Below are 15,742 nucleotides of genomic sequence, written 5' to 3'. Positions count from 1 at the left end.
AGCCTCCACATTGACTCTGTACCGTAACACCCTGTATATAGCCCCGCTATTGTTATTTACTGCTGCTCTTTAATTATTTGTTGTTCTTATCTCTTACTTTTTGTTGTTTGCATTTTCTTAAAACTGCATTGTTGGTTAATAAGGGCTTGTCAGTAAGCATTTCACTGTAAAGGTCTACAACAGGTGTATTCGGCGCATGTGACAAATGCAATTTGATCGTTTTTTTTTCTCAGTACGTGCTTCAGGACCCGGAGGTTTCAGTGTCTCTGTTGAAATCTCTTACCACACACTCCATTTTACGGGTCTCTCCATCCTCCAGCCCCTCGTTCCCCCGCCACACCTCTACATGGAGACGTCCTGCCACCTAACGGCGAGAAAGACACACAATCTCATTAACCCTTTACACTCAGGGGGGAATTGGCCTACATGGATAGGGATAAATTGAAATGTTTCTTACAGAAGACATCTGAAAATGCATAACCATGGTAGCAATTGGGAAAAGGGAACAGTTTGGAGGTCATGGGAAAATGATTAGATCAAAAAGGTGAGGACACAACAGTTCACCTGACAAAAGACTGAATCCAAACTTTACACTGTTGATTTCATGTGCATTTTACATTTAACTGTACTTTTCGCCACATTTGTTGATAACGAAATCTGAAAATATTCTGGATATTTTCAGTAACTAAATAATATTCCTGGGAAATGTGGAGTAGGTGCAACATAAATGTGGAGTAGGTGCAACATAAATGTGGAGTAGGTGCAACATAAATGTGGAGTAGGTGCAACATAAATGTGGAGTAGGTGCAACATAAATGTGGAGTAGGTGCAACATAAGACAAAGAAATAACAAGGGATTGAGTGAGAGGACTAACTGGTGGACTCACACCTCTCCAAAGTGTACAAGGTTCCTAAGTCATTTCAATGCACTTTTACGACTCAAAAGGAGAGTCTTCAACTAGACGTTGTGTTTTTTGAGCTCTCCTAGCTGAGTCGTTGAGGAACTAGAGCAGCACACTTGTAGTTGTATTGTTTGGGACACATCCCAGCATCCTCACAACTGTTGTTTAGGCAATCCAAAAACGGACCATTATAAATCACAATCAGGTGGGCATCATGTGAAAGCTTGTTCTATTGCCAACATGACTAGCTAAGTTCTAAAATATGATATTACAGTGTTAGACTTTCACATGTAATTCAGGGAAACAGATCATCACTTTGGTGGCCATAGAAAGGAGTCCTGAGAGGATTCAGGTGTGTGTGACAAGACAATCAGGCTCATGGTGTTCAGAACAACCCAGAGTATGACACCATGTCATCATATAACTGTACATCTAACAGGCTCATGGTGTTCAGAACAACCCAGAGTACGACACCATGTCGTCATATAACTGTACATCTAACAGGCTCATGGTGTTCAGAACAACCCAGAGTACGACACCATGTCGTCATATAACTGTACATCTAACAGGCTCATGGTGTTCAGAACAACCCAGAGTATGACACCATGTCGTCATATAACTGTACATCTAACATAGTGATTATAAATGTTGACACTGTATATGACGTGCGTTGTATTATTTGGAAATGTGAAATGCATATTTGGACTCACAGGTGTTTGGCTTGTTTGTATGACATCAAAGCGGTATTTATAATAATCTACAACAGGATTATAATAAAAAAATAGACTCCTCTTAAATTTACAACATTTCCCTCACTCAGACAACAAAACATTTCCCTCACACGTTACTGTACAGCCACTGAGCTCTGACATCATCTATAGCATGTTACTGTACAGCCACTGAGCTCTGACGTCATCTATAGCATGTTACTGTACAGCCACTGAGCTCTGACGTCATCTATAGCATGTTACTGTACAGCCACTGAGCTCTGACATCTATAGCATGTTACTGTACAGCCACTGAGCTCTGACGTCATCTATAGCATGTTACTGTACAGCCCCTGACGTCATCTATAGCATGTTACTGTACAGCCCCTGACGTCATCTATAGCATGTTACTGTACAGCCACTGAGCTCTGACGTCATCTATAGCATGTTACTGTACAGCCCCTGACGTCATCTATAGCATGTTACTGTACAGCCCCTGACATCATCTATAGCATGTTACTGTACAGCCCCTGACATCATCAGCATGTTACTGTACAGCCACTGAGCTCTGACATCATCTATAGCATGTTACTGTACAGTCACTGAGCTCTGACATCATCTATAGCATGTTACTGTACAGCCACTGAGCTCTGACATCATCTATAGCATGTTACTGTACAGCCACTGAGCTCTGACATCATCTATAGCATGTTACTGTACAGCCCCTGACGTCATCTATAGCATGTTACTGTACAGCCCCTGACGTCATCTATAGCATGTTACTGTACAGCCACTGAGCTCTGACGTCATCTATAGCATGTTACTGTACAGCCACTGAGCTCTGACGTCATCTATAGCATGTTACTGTACAGCCACTGAGCTCTGACGTCATCTATAGCATGTTACTGTACAGCCACTGAGCTCTGACGTCATCTATAGCATGTTACTGTACAGCCACTGAGCTCTGACATCATCTATAGCATGTTACTGTACAGCCACTGAGCTCTGACATCATCTATAGCATGTTACTGTACAGCCACTGAGCTCTGACATCATCTATAGCATGTTACTGTACAGCCACTGAGCTCTGACATCATCTATAGCATGTTACTGTACAGTCACTGAGCTCTGATGTCATCTATAGCATGTTACTGTACAGCCTCTGACATCATCTATAGCATGTTACTGTACAGCCACTGAGCTCTGACATCATCTATAGCATGTTACTGTACAGCCACTGAGCTCTGACATCATCTATAGCATGTTACTGTACAGCCACTGAGCTCTGACATCATCTATAGCATGTTACTGTACAGCCACTGAGCTCTGACATCATCTATAGCATGTTACTGTACAGCCCCTGACATCATCTATAGCATGTTACTGTACAGCCACTGAGCTCTGACATCATCTATAGCATGTTACTGTACAGCCACTGAGCTCTGACGTCATCTATAGCATGTTACTGTACAGCCACTGAGCTCCGACGTCATCTATAGCATGTTACTGTACAGCCACTGAGCTCTGACCTCATCTATAGCATGTTACTGTACAGCCACTGAGCTCTGACATCATCTATAGCATGTTGCTGTACAGCCACTGAGCTCTGACGTCATCTATAGCATGTTACTGTACAGCCCCTGACGTCATCTATAGCATGTTACTGTACAGCCCCTGACCTCATCTATAGCATGTTACTGTACAGCCACTGAGCTCTGACATCATCTATAGCATGTTACTGTACAGTCACTGAGCTCTGACATCATCTATAGCATGTTACTGTACAGCCCCTGACGTCATCTATAGCATGTTACTGTACAGCCCCTGACGTCATCTATAGCATGTTACTGTACAGTCACTGACATCATCTATAGCATGTTACTGTACAGCCCCTGACATCATCTATAGCATGTTACTGTACAGCCCCTGACATCATCTATAGCATGTTACTGTACAGCCACTGAGCTCTGACATCATCTATAGCATGTTACTGTACAGCCACTGAGCTCTGACGTCATCTATAGCATGTTACTGTACAGCCACTGAGCTCTGACGTCATCTATAGCATGTTACTGTACAGCCACTGAGCTCTGACCTCATCTATAGCATGTTACTGTACAGCCACTGAGCTCTGACGTCATCTATAGCATGTTACTGTACAGCCACTGAGCTCCAAATGTAGGCATTTATGTCCAATTCTGCCATGTTCAACCTGTATACGGGTACGAGTGTAAAGGGTTAACTAATGACTGAACATTTAGTATATTGGTCTGACATGTCACCCACATGATCTGATTGATGACGGGCACTGCAGCTTAATGCCATAGAATGAACACACACACACACCTCTCCCTTCTGGTTGATGATAGGTACAGCGTATTGCAGCTTGACGTCGTAGAAGAGACAGGCCAGAAACACGTTGGCCACTCCTATAAGACTGTGGTTCTCTTGCTCGTCGAAGAACGGGTCGGCACGCTTGAAGTAAGAACGCATCACCTAGACAGGGGGAGAGAGGAGGAGAGGGGAAGGGAGAGACGGGGGGAGAGGAGAGAGGGTAAGGGAGAGACGGGGGAGAGGAGAGAGGGGAAGGGAGAGACGGGGGAGAGGAGAGAGGGGAAGGGAGAGAGAGGAGGAGAGGGGAAGGGAGAGAGAGGAGAAGGGAGAGATGGGGGGAGAGGAGGAGAGGGGAAGGGAGAGACGGGGGGAGAGGAGAGAGGGGAAGGGAGAGGAGAGAGGGGAAGGGAGAGGAGAGAGGGAGACAGGGTGAGGCAGTAGACAGTAGACTTGGGCACTATCCACTTTTATAAAAAAAAAAAATTAAAACGCTCTCCTTCATCTGAAATGATTGGAAGACTTGACCAGTGAAAACAATATGGTGGAAGTAGGTCATTATGTTGGCCTTACACCTGAGCTCTGTTCGAATACTCATACTAACCCTACTATTTGTGACGTGAATTAAGTAAATAGTATGCTTACTGGTCATAGTATGGATACAGTTAGTATGCCAAAAAGTTCCCGGATGTTGTGCTAAATTCGCCAAAATATGAAGTATACACTCAGCGGACACTATTTCCGTACTTTATGGCCCATAATGCAATTATTTAGGAAATGGGTGTGGCTTCACATTTTCAGATGTGAAGAAAATGGCGGAAAAAAAGCATAATTAAATAGTTGCCAGCAGCACAGGTACAGTCACCAACGTTCTGGATAACATGAAAACAGTCTAACCAGCTCTGCTAGGGAGAGTAAAATGGTCAGAGTGGTCTCGTTTGTGTCTGGAAGTAGTTAGCAAGCTAGCCAACGTTAGCCTGGGTGCTTGACTGCCGTTGTAAGGTCAGAACTAAAATCAAACCTACTCCTCGGCCTGAGTGTCCAGTGTGCGCTCAGAGAGCAAAACGCTCTGAATTTATAAACACACAACCTGACAACGCTCTGAATTTATAAACAAACAACGCTCTGAATTTATAAACAAACAACGCTCAATTTATAAACAAACGCTCTGAATTTATAAACAAACAACGCTCTGAATTTATAAACAAACAACGCTCTGAATTTATAAACAAACAACGCTCTGAATTTATAAACAAACAACGCTCTGAATTTATAAACAAACAACGCTCTGAATTTATAAACAAACAATCTGACAACGCTCTGAATTTATAAAACAAACAAACAATCTGACAACGCTCTGAATTTATAAAACAAACAAACAATCTGACAACGCTCTGAATTTATAAACAAACAATCTGCCAACGCTCTGAATTTATAAACGAACAATCTGACAACGCTCTGAATTTACGAGCGCACTCTGGCACTCCAGATTGAATTTAAGAACACACCCGAAGTCGTAAAATGTCTTAACTAGTCATTTGTTACGCTAACTAGCTAGCAAGAGGTTGCATAGCAACAGCATCAACTTCCAGAAGACAGGTGAAGAGCTAGTAAGCTCAACTGAAAGGATACTGTTCGTTTACATTATGCTAAAATGAACTAGATAGAGAGATAGATATACACACACACACACACACACACACACACAGGTTGTAAACTCACAGGGTTGTCTTCGTCGTGGTCTTTCCATTCCTGGTACAGTTCTCTCATGTCCACCAGTCTGTTCTCCATCTTCTCCAGAGCCCAGATCTGCTTCCCTTTCCCCTTACGCCTCACCTCCACCGCGGGCTCACTCAGCACAGCGTCACGCTGGAGAGGGAAGACAGATATTATTAGGATCTCTTTTAGTCCTCATTTGGACTAATCTTCCAAAAGTCCTTAAAAACACAAATTTATAATAGGATCACATTTTCACATATAACACGCTGTTACAAACAGACATAATACACTAACATATTAACCAGATAAATACTCTAACAGTCTATTGTGGCTCAGTTGGTAGAGCATGGTGTTTGCAACGCCGGGGTTGTGGGTTCGATTCCCACGGGGGGCCAGTACAAAAAAAAAAGTAAAAACATAAAAACAAAAAAAATGTATGCACTCACGCATGCTATGTATGTAAAAAATGTATGTATGCAAGTCGCTCTGGATAAGAGCGTCTGCTAAATGACTAAAATGTAAAAATGTAATGATTCCTTCATCTACCATTGTCCTGCACAACTTTCCTATGTATTAGATTTAAAATGGTTTTAAAGTATTGTTTGAATTTATATATTGAAAGGTTTCTGGTTTGCTGAGATATATTATTCAATTTCTTTACTGCTCTAAAATTGTCATGTTATTTTGCCTATTTCTCTTTTCTGTCTGGATAACACATAGATGGACAATCTATTCCTAGTAATTACTGAATGTCTGTCTCTTACCAACTGAATACGGTTGTGAATACAGTTTGGCCGTTTTTAAATGGTGTACATTGGTGAAATACAATAAGCATGTTTCTTTCAATTATCTTGTTGATTGATGATCAACCAAGAGCATTGTGCATGACTACAACAGAAGAACCATATCTCTACCTTAAAAACAATGCTTGCTGCTTTGTTCCGTTTAATTTATTTTACCTTTATTTAACTAGCCTTGTTCAGGGGCAGAATGACAGATTTGTACCTTGTCAGCTCGGGGATTCGATCTTGCAACCTTCCAGTTACTAGTCCAACGCTCTAACCGCTAGGCTACCTGCCGCCCCAATTAATCTGCAGCCTCCTAATTTCACCTGCTGTTGTATTTCCCCAGATCACAGAACAGTAGTTCACCTGACTCCCAATAAATGCTTGGGTTATTTGCTTAAGAATCTTTCCTGGTAAATATTTAGCCATCATTTTGATCATGCATGCAATTTTAATATATATATATATTTTTTTACATAGATGAGTTATTTGAGGCGACCATGATAAGCAGTTGTCATGCTGCACTCCTAGAGTTTGGTTTCTGCCACTTCCTCAATTTGTCCCCCCCCCTCATACTTAATTGTATCCCATGATGTGTTGGCCTTTTCCTGGTGGAACAGACCAGCATAACCCTGGTTTTCTTGGTGTTTAAAACGAGTTTGTTCCGGGAAAACCCACTCCCTGATATTTCCCAGATCTACTTGTAGAGCTTGCTGTACCTATTGAACTGATTGTCTTGATGTATAAATTGTAGTATCATCTGCAAATATAGTAGCTTGAGTTTCAGATAAGGCATAAGGAAGGTTGTTGGTATATACACTGCTCAAAAAATAAAGGGAACACTAAAATAACACATCCTAGATCTGAATGAATGAAATAATATTATTAAATAATTTTTTCTTTACATAGTTGAATGTGCTGACAACAAAATCACACAAAAATAATCAATGGAAATCCAATTTATCAACCCATGGAGGTCTGGATTTGGAGTCACACTCAAAATTAAAGTGGAAAACCACACTACAGGCTGATCTAACTTTGATGTAATGTCCTTAAAACAGGTCAAAATGAGGCTCAGTAGTGTGTGTGGCCTCCACGTGCCTGTATGACCTCCCTACAACGCCTGGGCATGCTCCTGATGAGGTGGCGGATGGTCTCCTGAGGGATCTCCTCCCAGACCTGGACTAAAGCATCCGCCAACTCCTGGACAGTCTGTGGTGCAACGTGGCGTTGGTGGATGGAGCGAGACATGATGTCCCAGATGTGCTCAATTGGATTCAGGTCTGGGGAACGGGCGGGCCAGTCCATAGCATCAATGCCTTCCTCTTGCAGGAACTGCTGACACACTCCAGCCACATGAGGTCTAGCATTGTCTTGCATTAGGAGGAACCCAGGGCCAACCGCACCAGCATATGGTCTCACAAGGGGTCTGAGGATCTCATCTCGGTACCTAATGGCAGTCAGGCTACCTCTGGCGAGCACATGGAGGGCTGTGCGGCCCCCCAAAGAAATGCCACCCCACACCATGACTGACCCACCGCCAAACCGGTCATGCTGGAGGATGTTGCAGGCAGCAGAACGTTCTCCACGGCGTCTCCAGACTGTCACGTCTGTCACGTGCTCAGTGTGAACCTGCTTTCATCTGTGAAGAGCACAGGGCGCCAGTGGCGAATTTGCCAATCTTGGTGTTCTCTGGCAAATGCCAAACGTCCTGCACGGGCCGTAAGCACAACCCCCACCTGTGGACGTCAGGCCCTCATACCACCCTCATGGAGTCTGTTTCTGACCGTTTGAGCAGACACATGCACATTTGTGGCCTGCTGGAGGTCATTTTGCAGGGCTCTGGCAGTGCTCCTCCTGCTCCTCCTTGCACAAAGGCAGAGGTAGCGGTCCTGCTGCTGGGATGTTGCCCTCCTACGGCCTCCTCCACGTCTCCTGATGTACTGGCCTGTCTCCTGGTAGCGCCTCCATGCTCTGGACACTACGCTGACAGACACAGCAAACCTTCTTGCCACAGCTCGCATTGATGTGCCATCCTGGATGAGCTGCACTACCTGAGCCACTTGTGTGGGTTGTAGACTCCGTCTCATGCTACCACTAGAGTGAAAGCACCGCCAGCATTCAAAAGTGACCAAAACATCAGCCAGGAATGATAGGAACTGAGAAGTGGTCTGTGGTCACCACCTGCAGAACCACTCCTTTATTGGGGGTGTCTTGCTAATTGCCTATAATTTCCACCTGTTGTCTATTCCATTTGCACAACAGCATGTGAAATGTATTGTCAATCAGTGTTGCTTCCTAAGTGGACAGTTTGATTTCACAGAAGTGTGGTTGACTTGGAGTTACATTGTGTTGTTTAAGTGTTCCCTTTATTTTTTTGAGCAGTGCATATTAAGTAAAAAGAAGTGGCCCAAGGCAGCTGCCCTGCGGTATTCCACAGTTTAAAGCATGAGGGGAAGAAAATGAACCATTGATATAGGTGGACTGAGAGAGGGAGGGAGAGAGAGAGAGCGGCAGAGAGAGAGAGAGAGGCAGAGGAGAGAGAGAGGCAGAGAGAGAGAGAGAGAGAGAGAGAGAGAGAGAAGAGAGAGAGGCAGAGAGAGAGAGAGAGAGAGGCAGAGAGAGAGAGAGAGAGAGCAGAGAGAGAGAGAGAGAGAGGCAGAGAGAGAGAGAGAGCGAGAGAGAGAGAGAGAGAGGCAGAGAGAGAGAGAGAGAGAGCAGAGACGAGAGAGAGAGAGAGGCAGAGAGAGAGCAGAGGAGAGCGAGAGAAGAGAGGAGAGAGAGAGAGGAGGCAGAGAGAGAGAGAAGAGAGGAGAGAGAGAGAGAGAAGCGAGAGAGAGAGAGAGAGAGAGAGAGAGAGAGCAGAGAGAGAGAGAGAGAGAGGCAGAGAGAGAGAGAGAGAGAGAGAGAGAGAGGCAGAGAGAGAGAGAGAGGCAGAGGGAGAGGCAGAGGGAGAGGGAGAGAGAGAGACACAACCCACTGCAACACCTCACATGAAAGCAATGTAGAGACACACAGCACTTTTGTCAGTATTTGTCTGACTGTGTACTGTAAAGCTGATAGTGTTTTCATGGTAGTTACTGCGCAGTCAGTCAAACACACAAACACAGAACTTTCCCCCTCTTACACACACTAGAGGTCGACCGATTATGATTTTTGAACACCGATACCGATTATTGGAGGACCCCCCCCCCCCAAAACCCCGCCACCGATTAAATCGGCCGATTTTTTTATTTATTTATTGGTAAATGACCATTTCAACAATACTGAATGAACACTTATTTTAACTTAATATAATACATCAATAAAATCAATTTAGCCTCAAATAAATAAACATGTTCAATTTGGTTTAAATAATGCAAAAACAAAGTGTTGGAGAAGAAAGTAAAAGTGCAATATGTGCCATGTAAAAAAGCTAACGTTTAAGTTCCTTGCTCAGAACATGAGAACATATGAAAGCTGGTGGTTCCTTTTAACATGAGTCTTCAATATTCCCAGGTAAGAAGTTTTAGGTTGTAGTTATTATAGGAGTTATAGGACTATTTCTCTCTATACGATTTGTATTTCATATACCTTTGACTATTGGATGTTCTTATAGGCACTTTATTATTGCCAGTGTAACAGTATAGCTTCCGTCCCTCTCCTCGCTCCTACCTGGGCTCGAACCAGTAACACATCGACAACAGCCACCCTCGAAGCAGCGTTACCCATGTAGAGGAAGGGGAACAACTACTCCAAGTCTCAGAGCGAGTGACGATTGAAACGCTATTAGTGCGCACCTGGCTAACTAGCTAGCCATTTCACATCGGTTACACCAGCCTCATCTCAGGAGCAGATAGGCTTTAAGTCATAAACAACGCAATGCATTGCGAAGGGCTGCTTGCAAAATGCACGAAAGTGCTATTTTGAATTAATGCTTACGAGTCTGCTGCTGCCTACCACCGCTCAGTCAGACTGCTCTATCAAATCATAGACTTAATTATAACATAATAACACACAGAAATACGAGCCTTAGGTCATTAATATGGTCGAATCCGGAAACTATCATCTCGAAAACAAAACGTTATTCCTGTTACATTGCACAATCTTAAATGTTATGTCATAATTACGTAAAATTCTGGCAAATTAGTTCGCAACGAGCCAGGCGGCCCAAACTGCTGCATATACCCTGACTCTGTTTACAAGAGAAGTGACACATTTTCCATAGTTAAAAGAAATTCATGTTAGCAAGCAATATTAACTAAATATGCAGGTTTAAAAATATATACTTGTGTATTGATTTTAAGAAAGGCATTGATGTTTATGGTTGGAGCAACGTGTACCTAAGCAAAAAGTTGCGGCTTATAGTCCGGAATTTACGGTATTTAACTAGTGATTATGATTGATTGATTGTTTTTTCTAAGATAAGTTTAATGCTAGCTAGCAACTTACCTTGGCTTCTTACTGCATTCGCGTAACCTCGTGGAGTGCAATATAAAGCAGGTGGTTAGAGTGTTGGACTAGTTAACCGTAAAGTTGCAAGATTGAATCCCTGAGCTGACAAGGTAGTAATCTGTCGTTCTGCCCCTGAACAAGGCAGTTAACCCACTGTTCCCTTGAAATCGGCCCTAATTAAAATCGGCCATTCCGATTAATCGGTCGACCTCTAACACACACACACACACACACACACACACACACACACACACACACCTTTCTGTTGGCATTGAGGTTAGCAGCAGGTATTTGCAGTGTGACCAGGTAGTCTGTCCTCTTGTTGAGTTCCTCAGCTATGAAGCCAGCCTCCTGCACCAGCAGGTTAGCTCTGACGATCTGTTCCCTCAGTCTACGCAGGCTACGAGTCATCATGGCCTCTCTACAGCACGGAGAAAGAGACAGAGGGTTAGGGATGGTTTCAGGACCAGCAGGTTAGCTCTGACGATCTGTTCCGAGTCATCACCGCCTCTCTACAGCACGGAGATATTTGGACCAACCTGTCAGTTACTATGTGATGATCTAGATGATTCCTGCTGATTCAGTATGTATGGGGAGTTGTGTCAAAGTAACTTGTTCCGTGGCCGTTTAACTCTTGACCCCTCACCTGTCCTCGCTCCAGCGGCGCATGCGTGTCTGGGCGCAGGGTGATGATGCGAGCGATGCTGCTGCTGAGGGTCCGGCTGGCTCCAGGCCTGCAGGCCCAGGGCTCTGCAGCAGCAGGGTGTGTTTCTCTGCAGAAGGGAGCCGCTTCCTCAGCTGCTGCAGCTCCTGCTCGTACATCTGTCTCTGGCGCTCCAGAGCCGTCCTCTTCTCCTCCTCGTGCTGTCGCTCCAACGTCTGGAGGACAGACTGCATGGGGTCTGAGAGGGAGGGAGGAGGGGGAGGGACTGCTGTGAACAGACTGCTGAGCTGAATATAAACTTCTCATTCTGAACAGGATGTCTGTATCTACCTTAGATGAATGCAATGGAAGTCTCTCTGGCTAAGAGTGTCTGCAAAATGACTACAATGTAAAATGTAATTGTCACCGTTGTTGCCCATGCCTTTCATCATGACCTCTGTCTGGGCGAAATCATATCCGAAGCTGACCTCGCTGGAGACGTCACTGGCCGCATCAAAGTCCACCTCCAACTGGTCAGTACTGAGGCAACTCTTCATCACACCACCCTCCTCATCCCCCGCATGGGCCAGGTGTCTGGGCAGGTTGATCCTAAGAGCGAGCGAGAGCGAGAGCGAGAGAGAGAGAGAGAGAGCGAGAGCGAGAGAGAGAGACTTAGACCAAAACAACAGTGTTTGTGCATAGACATGAATGGCTTCAATAGATCACAACAGCTGTCACTCTAGTAGAGGGAGACAGCTGATCTGTAAACTCAACCTGAAGAAGTGGTTATTTCCCCACAGGATGCGGTCTCCATGGTGAAGCTGGACTGGGTTGGTGACTGAAGAGCCGTTCACACACGTGCTGCAGACAGAGACGGAGACAGTCATGACTAATTACAGTAGATATGACAGAAACTAACTATAGCAGGTTGGTGTAGTTCTAGCAGTTTTGTTCAATGCGTGGCGGTGTGTGTATGTTTAGCGCTACCGTGCGTTGCGGTGTGTGTGTGTAGCCCTACCGTGCGTTGCAATGTGTGTGTGTGTGTGTGTGTGTATGTTTAGCGCTACCGTGCGTTGCGGTGTGTGTGTGTAGCCCTACCGTGCGTTGCAGTGTGTGTGTGTGTGTGTGCAGCCCTACCGTGTGTTGCGGTGTGTGTGTGTGTGTAGCCCTACCGTGCGTTGCGGTGTGTGTGTGTGCAGAGCTACCGTGTGTTGCGGTGTGCGTGTGCAGCCCTACCGTGCGTTGCAGTGTGTGTGTGTGTGTGTGTGTGTGTAGCCCTACCGTGCGTTGCGGTGTGTGCAGCCCTACCGTGCGGTGTGTGTGTGTGTGTGTGTAGCTCTACCGTGTGTGTGTGTGTGTGTGTGTGTAGCCCTACCGTGCGGTGTGTGTGTGTGCGTGTGTGTGTGCAGCCCTACCGTGCGGTGCAGTGTGGTGTGAGCACCACTCCAGTCTCAGCAGTGATATTGATGACACAGTGCTCAGGGTGGATGGCCATACCACACAGCTGGATATCCTGAGAGTCAGCAGAGCCCACACGCGTGTGCTCCTACACACGGGACACAAACATGGGACAGACCATAGAGAGGTGGGTTAATACGTTATTACATCAGCCAAGCCCGCACACGTGTGATCCTACACACGGGACTTAATCACTACCATGAAGAAAAAAAAATCCCAGATTGTAGCTTTAAGATCTGTAAATAGGATGTTAAGTTGCTGACGGTACCTTTAGGTAGTAGACCAGCAGTTCGTTGAGGGCGGGGTCAGCGTTGAGGTTGACAAGGAAACACTTGTCATCTACCACTCTGATGCCAGACGACTGGAGAGAGATACCTAGAGACTCCAACTGTTTCTGTCTCTCCTACAGCACAACATAGAAGATAGAGGAATGGAGAGAGATACCTAGAGACTCCAACTGTTTCTGTCTCTCCTACAGCGCACACACACACACACACACACACACACACAGTGGACAGTAGTAAAAAGGAGTAGACAATTGAAGACAGTAGACAACCGTAGACAGGAGAAAACAGTCGTAGACAGTCAAAGACAGGAGAGAGATACCTAGAGATTCTAGCTGCTTGTGAGGAAAGAAACATAATAAAAACACAGAAAACGATCAGTACAGCAGGACAGAGCAGAGAAATGTACGTGTAGCTACCTGAGCGACTGCCTCAGTCTTGCATAGTTTCTGCTCCCAGCTAACAGTCATCTCCTGGATCAACTTCTCTGATTCCTCCAGCCTGTCCTTCAGATCTGGAGCCTTCATGGACTGACAGGGAGAAGAGACAAATCAACATTTAATTCATCACATGCTTGGTCAAATAACAGGTGTAGACTAACAGTGAAATGCTTAATACAGGCCCTTCCCAACAATGCAGAGAGAAACAGAAGAGAAAAATAACATAGACAATGACTAATGATAACTTGTCTATATACACAGAGTACCAGTACTGAGTCCATGTCCAGGGGTACGAGGTAATACCTTGTCTATTTACACAGAGAACCTGTACTGAGTCCATGTCCAGGGGTACGAGGTAATGGAGGTAGATATGTACATATAGTTCTTCGGAAAGTATTCAGAAAGTAATTTATAAAAAAAAAAATTATAAAAAAAAAATATAATAATTAAATTTACACAAGTATTCAGACCCTTTACTGAGTACTTTGTTGAAGCACCTGCCATGAGATCAGCTTGACAGATAGCCAGAGCGAAGGGGGGGGGTTTATGACTTAACAGCTGGTAATAAATAGTTTGCAGAAACTCTTTCTTGCCCTGCAGTACTGGGAAACAAATCCCTTTGTCTACAGAAGACCTTTGGAACAATATTCATAACACAGGAATGTTATTAATGTTCCATGGGGGATCTAAAGAATTATCCTGTCATGTGGTTTATTCTTTTGTGATGTCATTAAGGATGGTATGACAAAGTAACTGTGAAAGTGTACGCATCCTATGTATCAAGTTTACATCTAAATGTGGTAGAAAATATATTATTAAACATAGTTTCGTGAAGATAAAAATGTGATTTTTGCCTTCTAAATGAGTTGTTTTTCATATAAACTTGCGCCCAGTCAGTAGCCAGAGTGCTTAAAATGACTCATTAAAGAATTCAACTCTACAGACCAGCCGACGTACAGAGTGAGCTGAACGTTACAAATGGTTAAAACTACAAGACCAGACAGCGTGGAGTGGTGGCTACACGGCTAAAAATGGTGAGACCCGTACATTGCCGGGTTACTACTGGCGTGTAGTCAGGAGCTGAACCCTGAACAATCAATCCATCATCGATACCAAAAGACGTGAGACGTTAGTCTACACTTTGAAATGGTGAGAAACTCCGAAGCTCAACACTATAAGAGAAGATAACCTCACCTAGGAGACCAGAAACATTCAAAGTCTGCAGCGATGCATGTAAAAGAGGACCTAGAACTTTGACTAAAGACAAGGTGGGAAGGAGAATCCCCACAGACCACCGTTGGTACATCTGAAGTATCTCTCCTAACAAACACTCCACTACCAGAGAAGCTCTACAAAGGACAATGTGACTTCCGGTGGACAAACCAGAGCCTTACATACATCGACAACTTCACCATAGGAGTCATCGAGTTCAACAGAGATGTAACGACGATCAAGGACAGCTACTCATAAATATATATTACATTTCTAATCCAAATAACCAGTGGTTAGGGTGCTAACGATAAATATTTACCTTAGCGTAGCTTCCAAATGTATCCAAGTGTTGTCTTACTCCCTCTCATTACCTACCCCTCCATCTCCATGTGTAACACCGTCATATCTCGTCAGCCCACTATTGACTTTTATCTCATGTAAGTGTGTACAGTCGTGGCCAAAAGTTTTAAGAATGACACAAATATTAATTTCCACTAAGTTTGCTACTTCAGTGTCTTTAGATATTTTTGTCAGATGTTACTATGGAATTCTGAAGTATAATTACAAGCATTTCATAAGTGTCAAATGCTTTTATTGACAATTACATGAAGTTGATGCAAAGAGTCAATATTTGCAGTGTTGACCCTTCTTTTCCAAGACCTCTGCAATCCGCCCTGGCATGCTGTCAATTAACTTCTGGGCCACATCCTGACTGATGGCAGCCCATTCTTGCATAAGCAATGCTTGGAGTTTGTCAGAATTTGTTTGTCCACCCACCTCTTGAGGATTGACCACAAGTTCTCAATGGGATTAAGGTCTGGGGAGTT

General features: G+C 44.3%; 1 protein-coding gene across 5 annotated transcripts in view; it reads right to left on the bottom strand.

Annotated features, from left to right (window-relative positions):
- The window catches only part of LOC115175148 (kinesin-like protein KIF13B), a 65,798-nt gene that overhangs the window by 29,952 nt on the left and 20,104 nt on the right, over positions 1-15,742 (bottom strand). For all 5 annotated transcript variants that reach the window (XM_029734370.1, XM_029734371.1, XM_029734369.1 and 2 more), the window contains 10 exons: positions 13,683-13,793; positions 13,248-13,382; positions 12,937-13,067; positions 12,296-12,382; positions 11,949-12,130; positions 11,525-11,780; positions 11,137-11,299; positions 5,663-5,809; positions 3,956-4,105; positions 284-364 (listed from right to left, as the gene is read on the bottom strand). In XM_029734370.1, the coding sequence (XP_029590230.1) occupies positions 284-364; positions 3,956-4,105; positions 5,663-5,809; positions 11,137-11,299; positions 11,525-11,780; positions 11,949-12,130; positions 12,296-12,382; positions 12,937-13,067; positions 13,248-13,382; positions 13,683-13,793 (1,443 nt within the window). The remainder of the gene's footprint in view (positions 1-283; positions 365-3,955; positions 4,106-5,662; positions 5,810-11,136; positions 11,300-11,524; positions 11,781-11,948; positions 12,131-12,295; positions 12,383-12,936; positions 13,068-13,247; positions 13,383-13,682; positions 13,794-15,742) is intronic.

Source organism: Salmo trutta, chromosome 35, assembly GCF_901001165.1.
Source record: "Salmo trutta chromosome 35, fSalTru1.1, whole genome shotgun sequence".
Lineage (NCBI taxonomy): Eukaryota > Metazoa > Chordata > Actinopteri > Salmoniformes > Salmonidae > Salmo > Salmo trutta.
The sequence above is the reverse complement of the archived record's forward strand: the minus strand, read 5'-3'. Positions and strand labels throughout refer to the sequence as shown.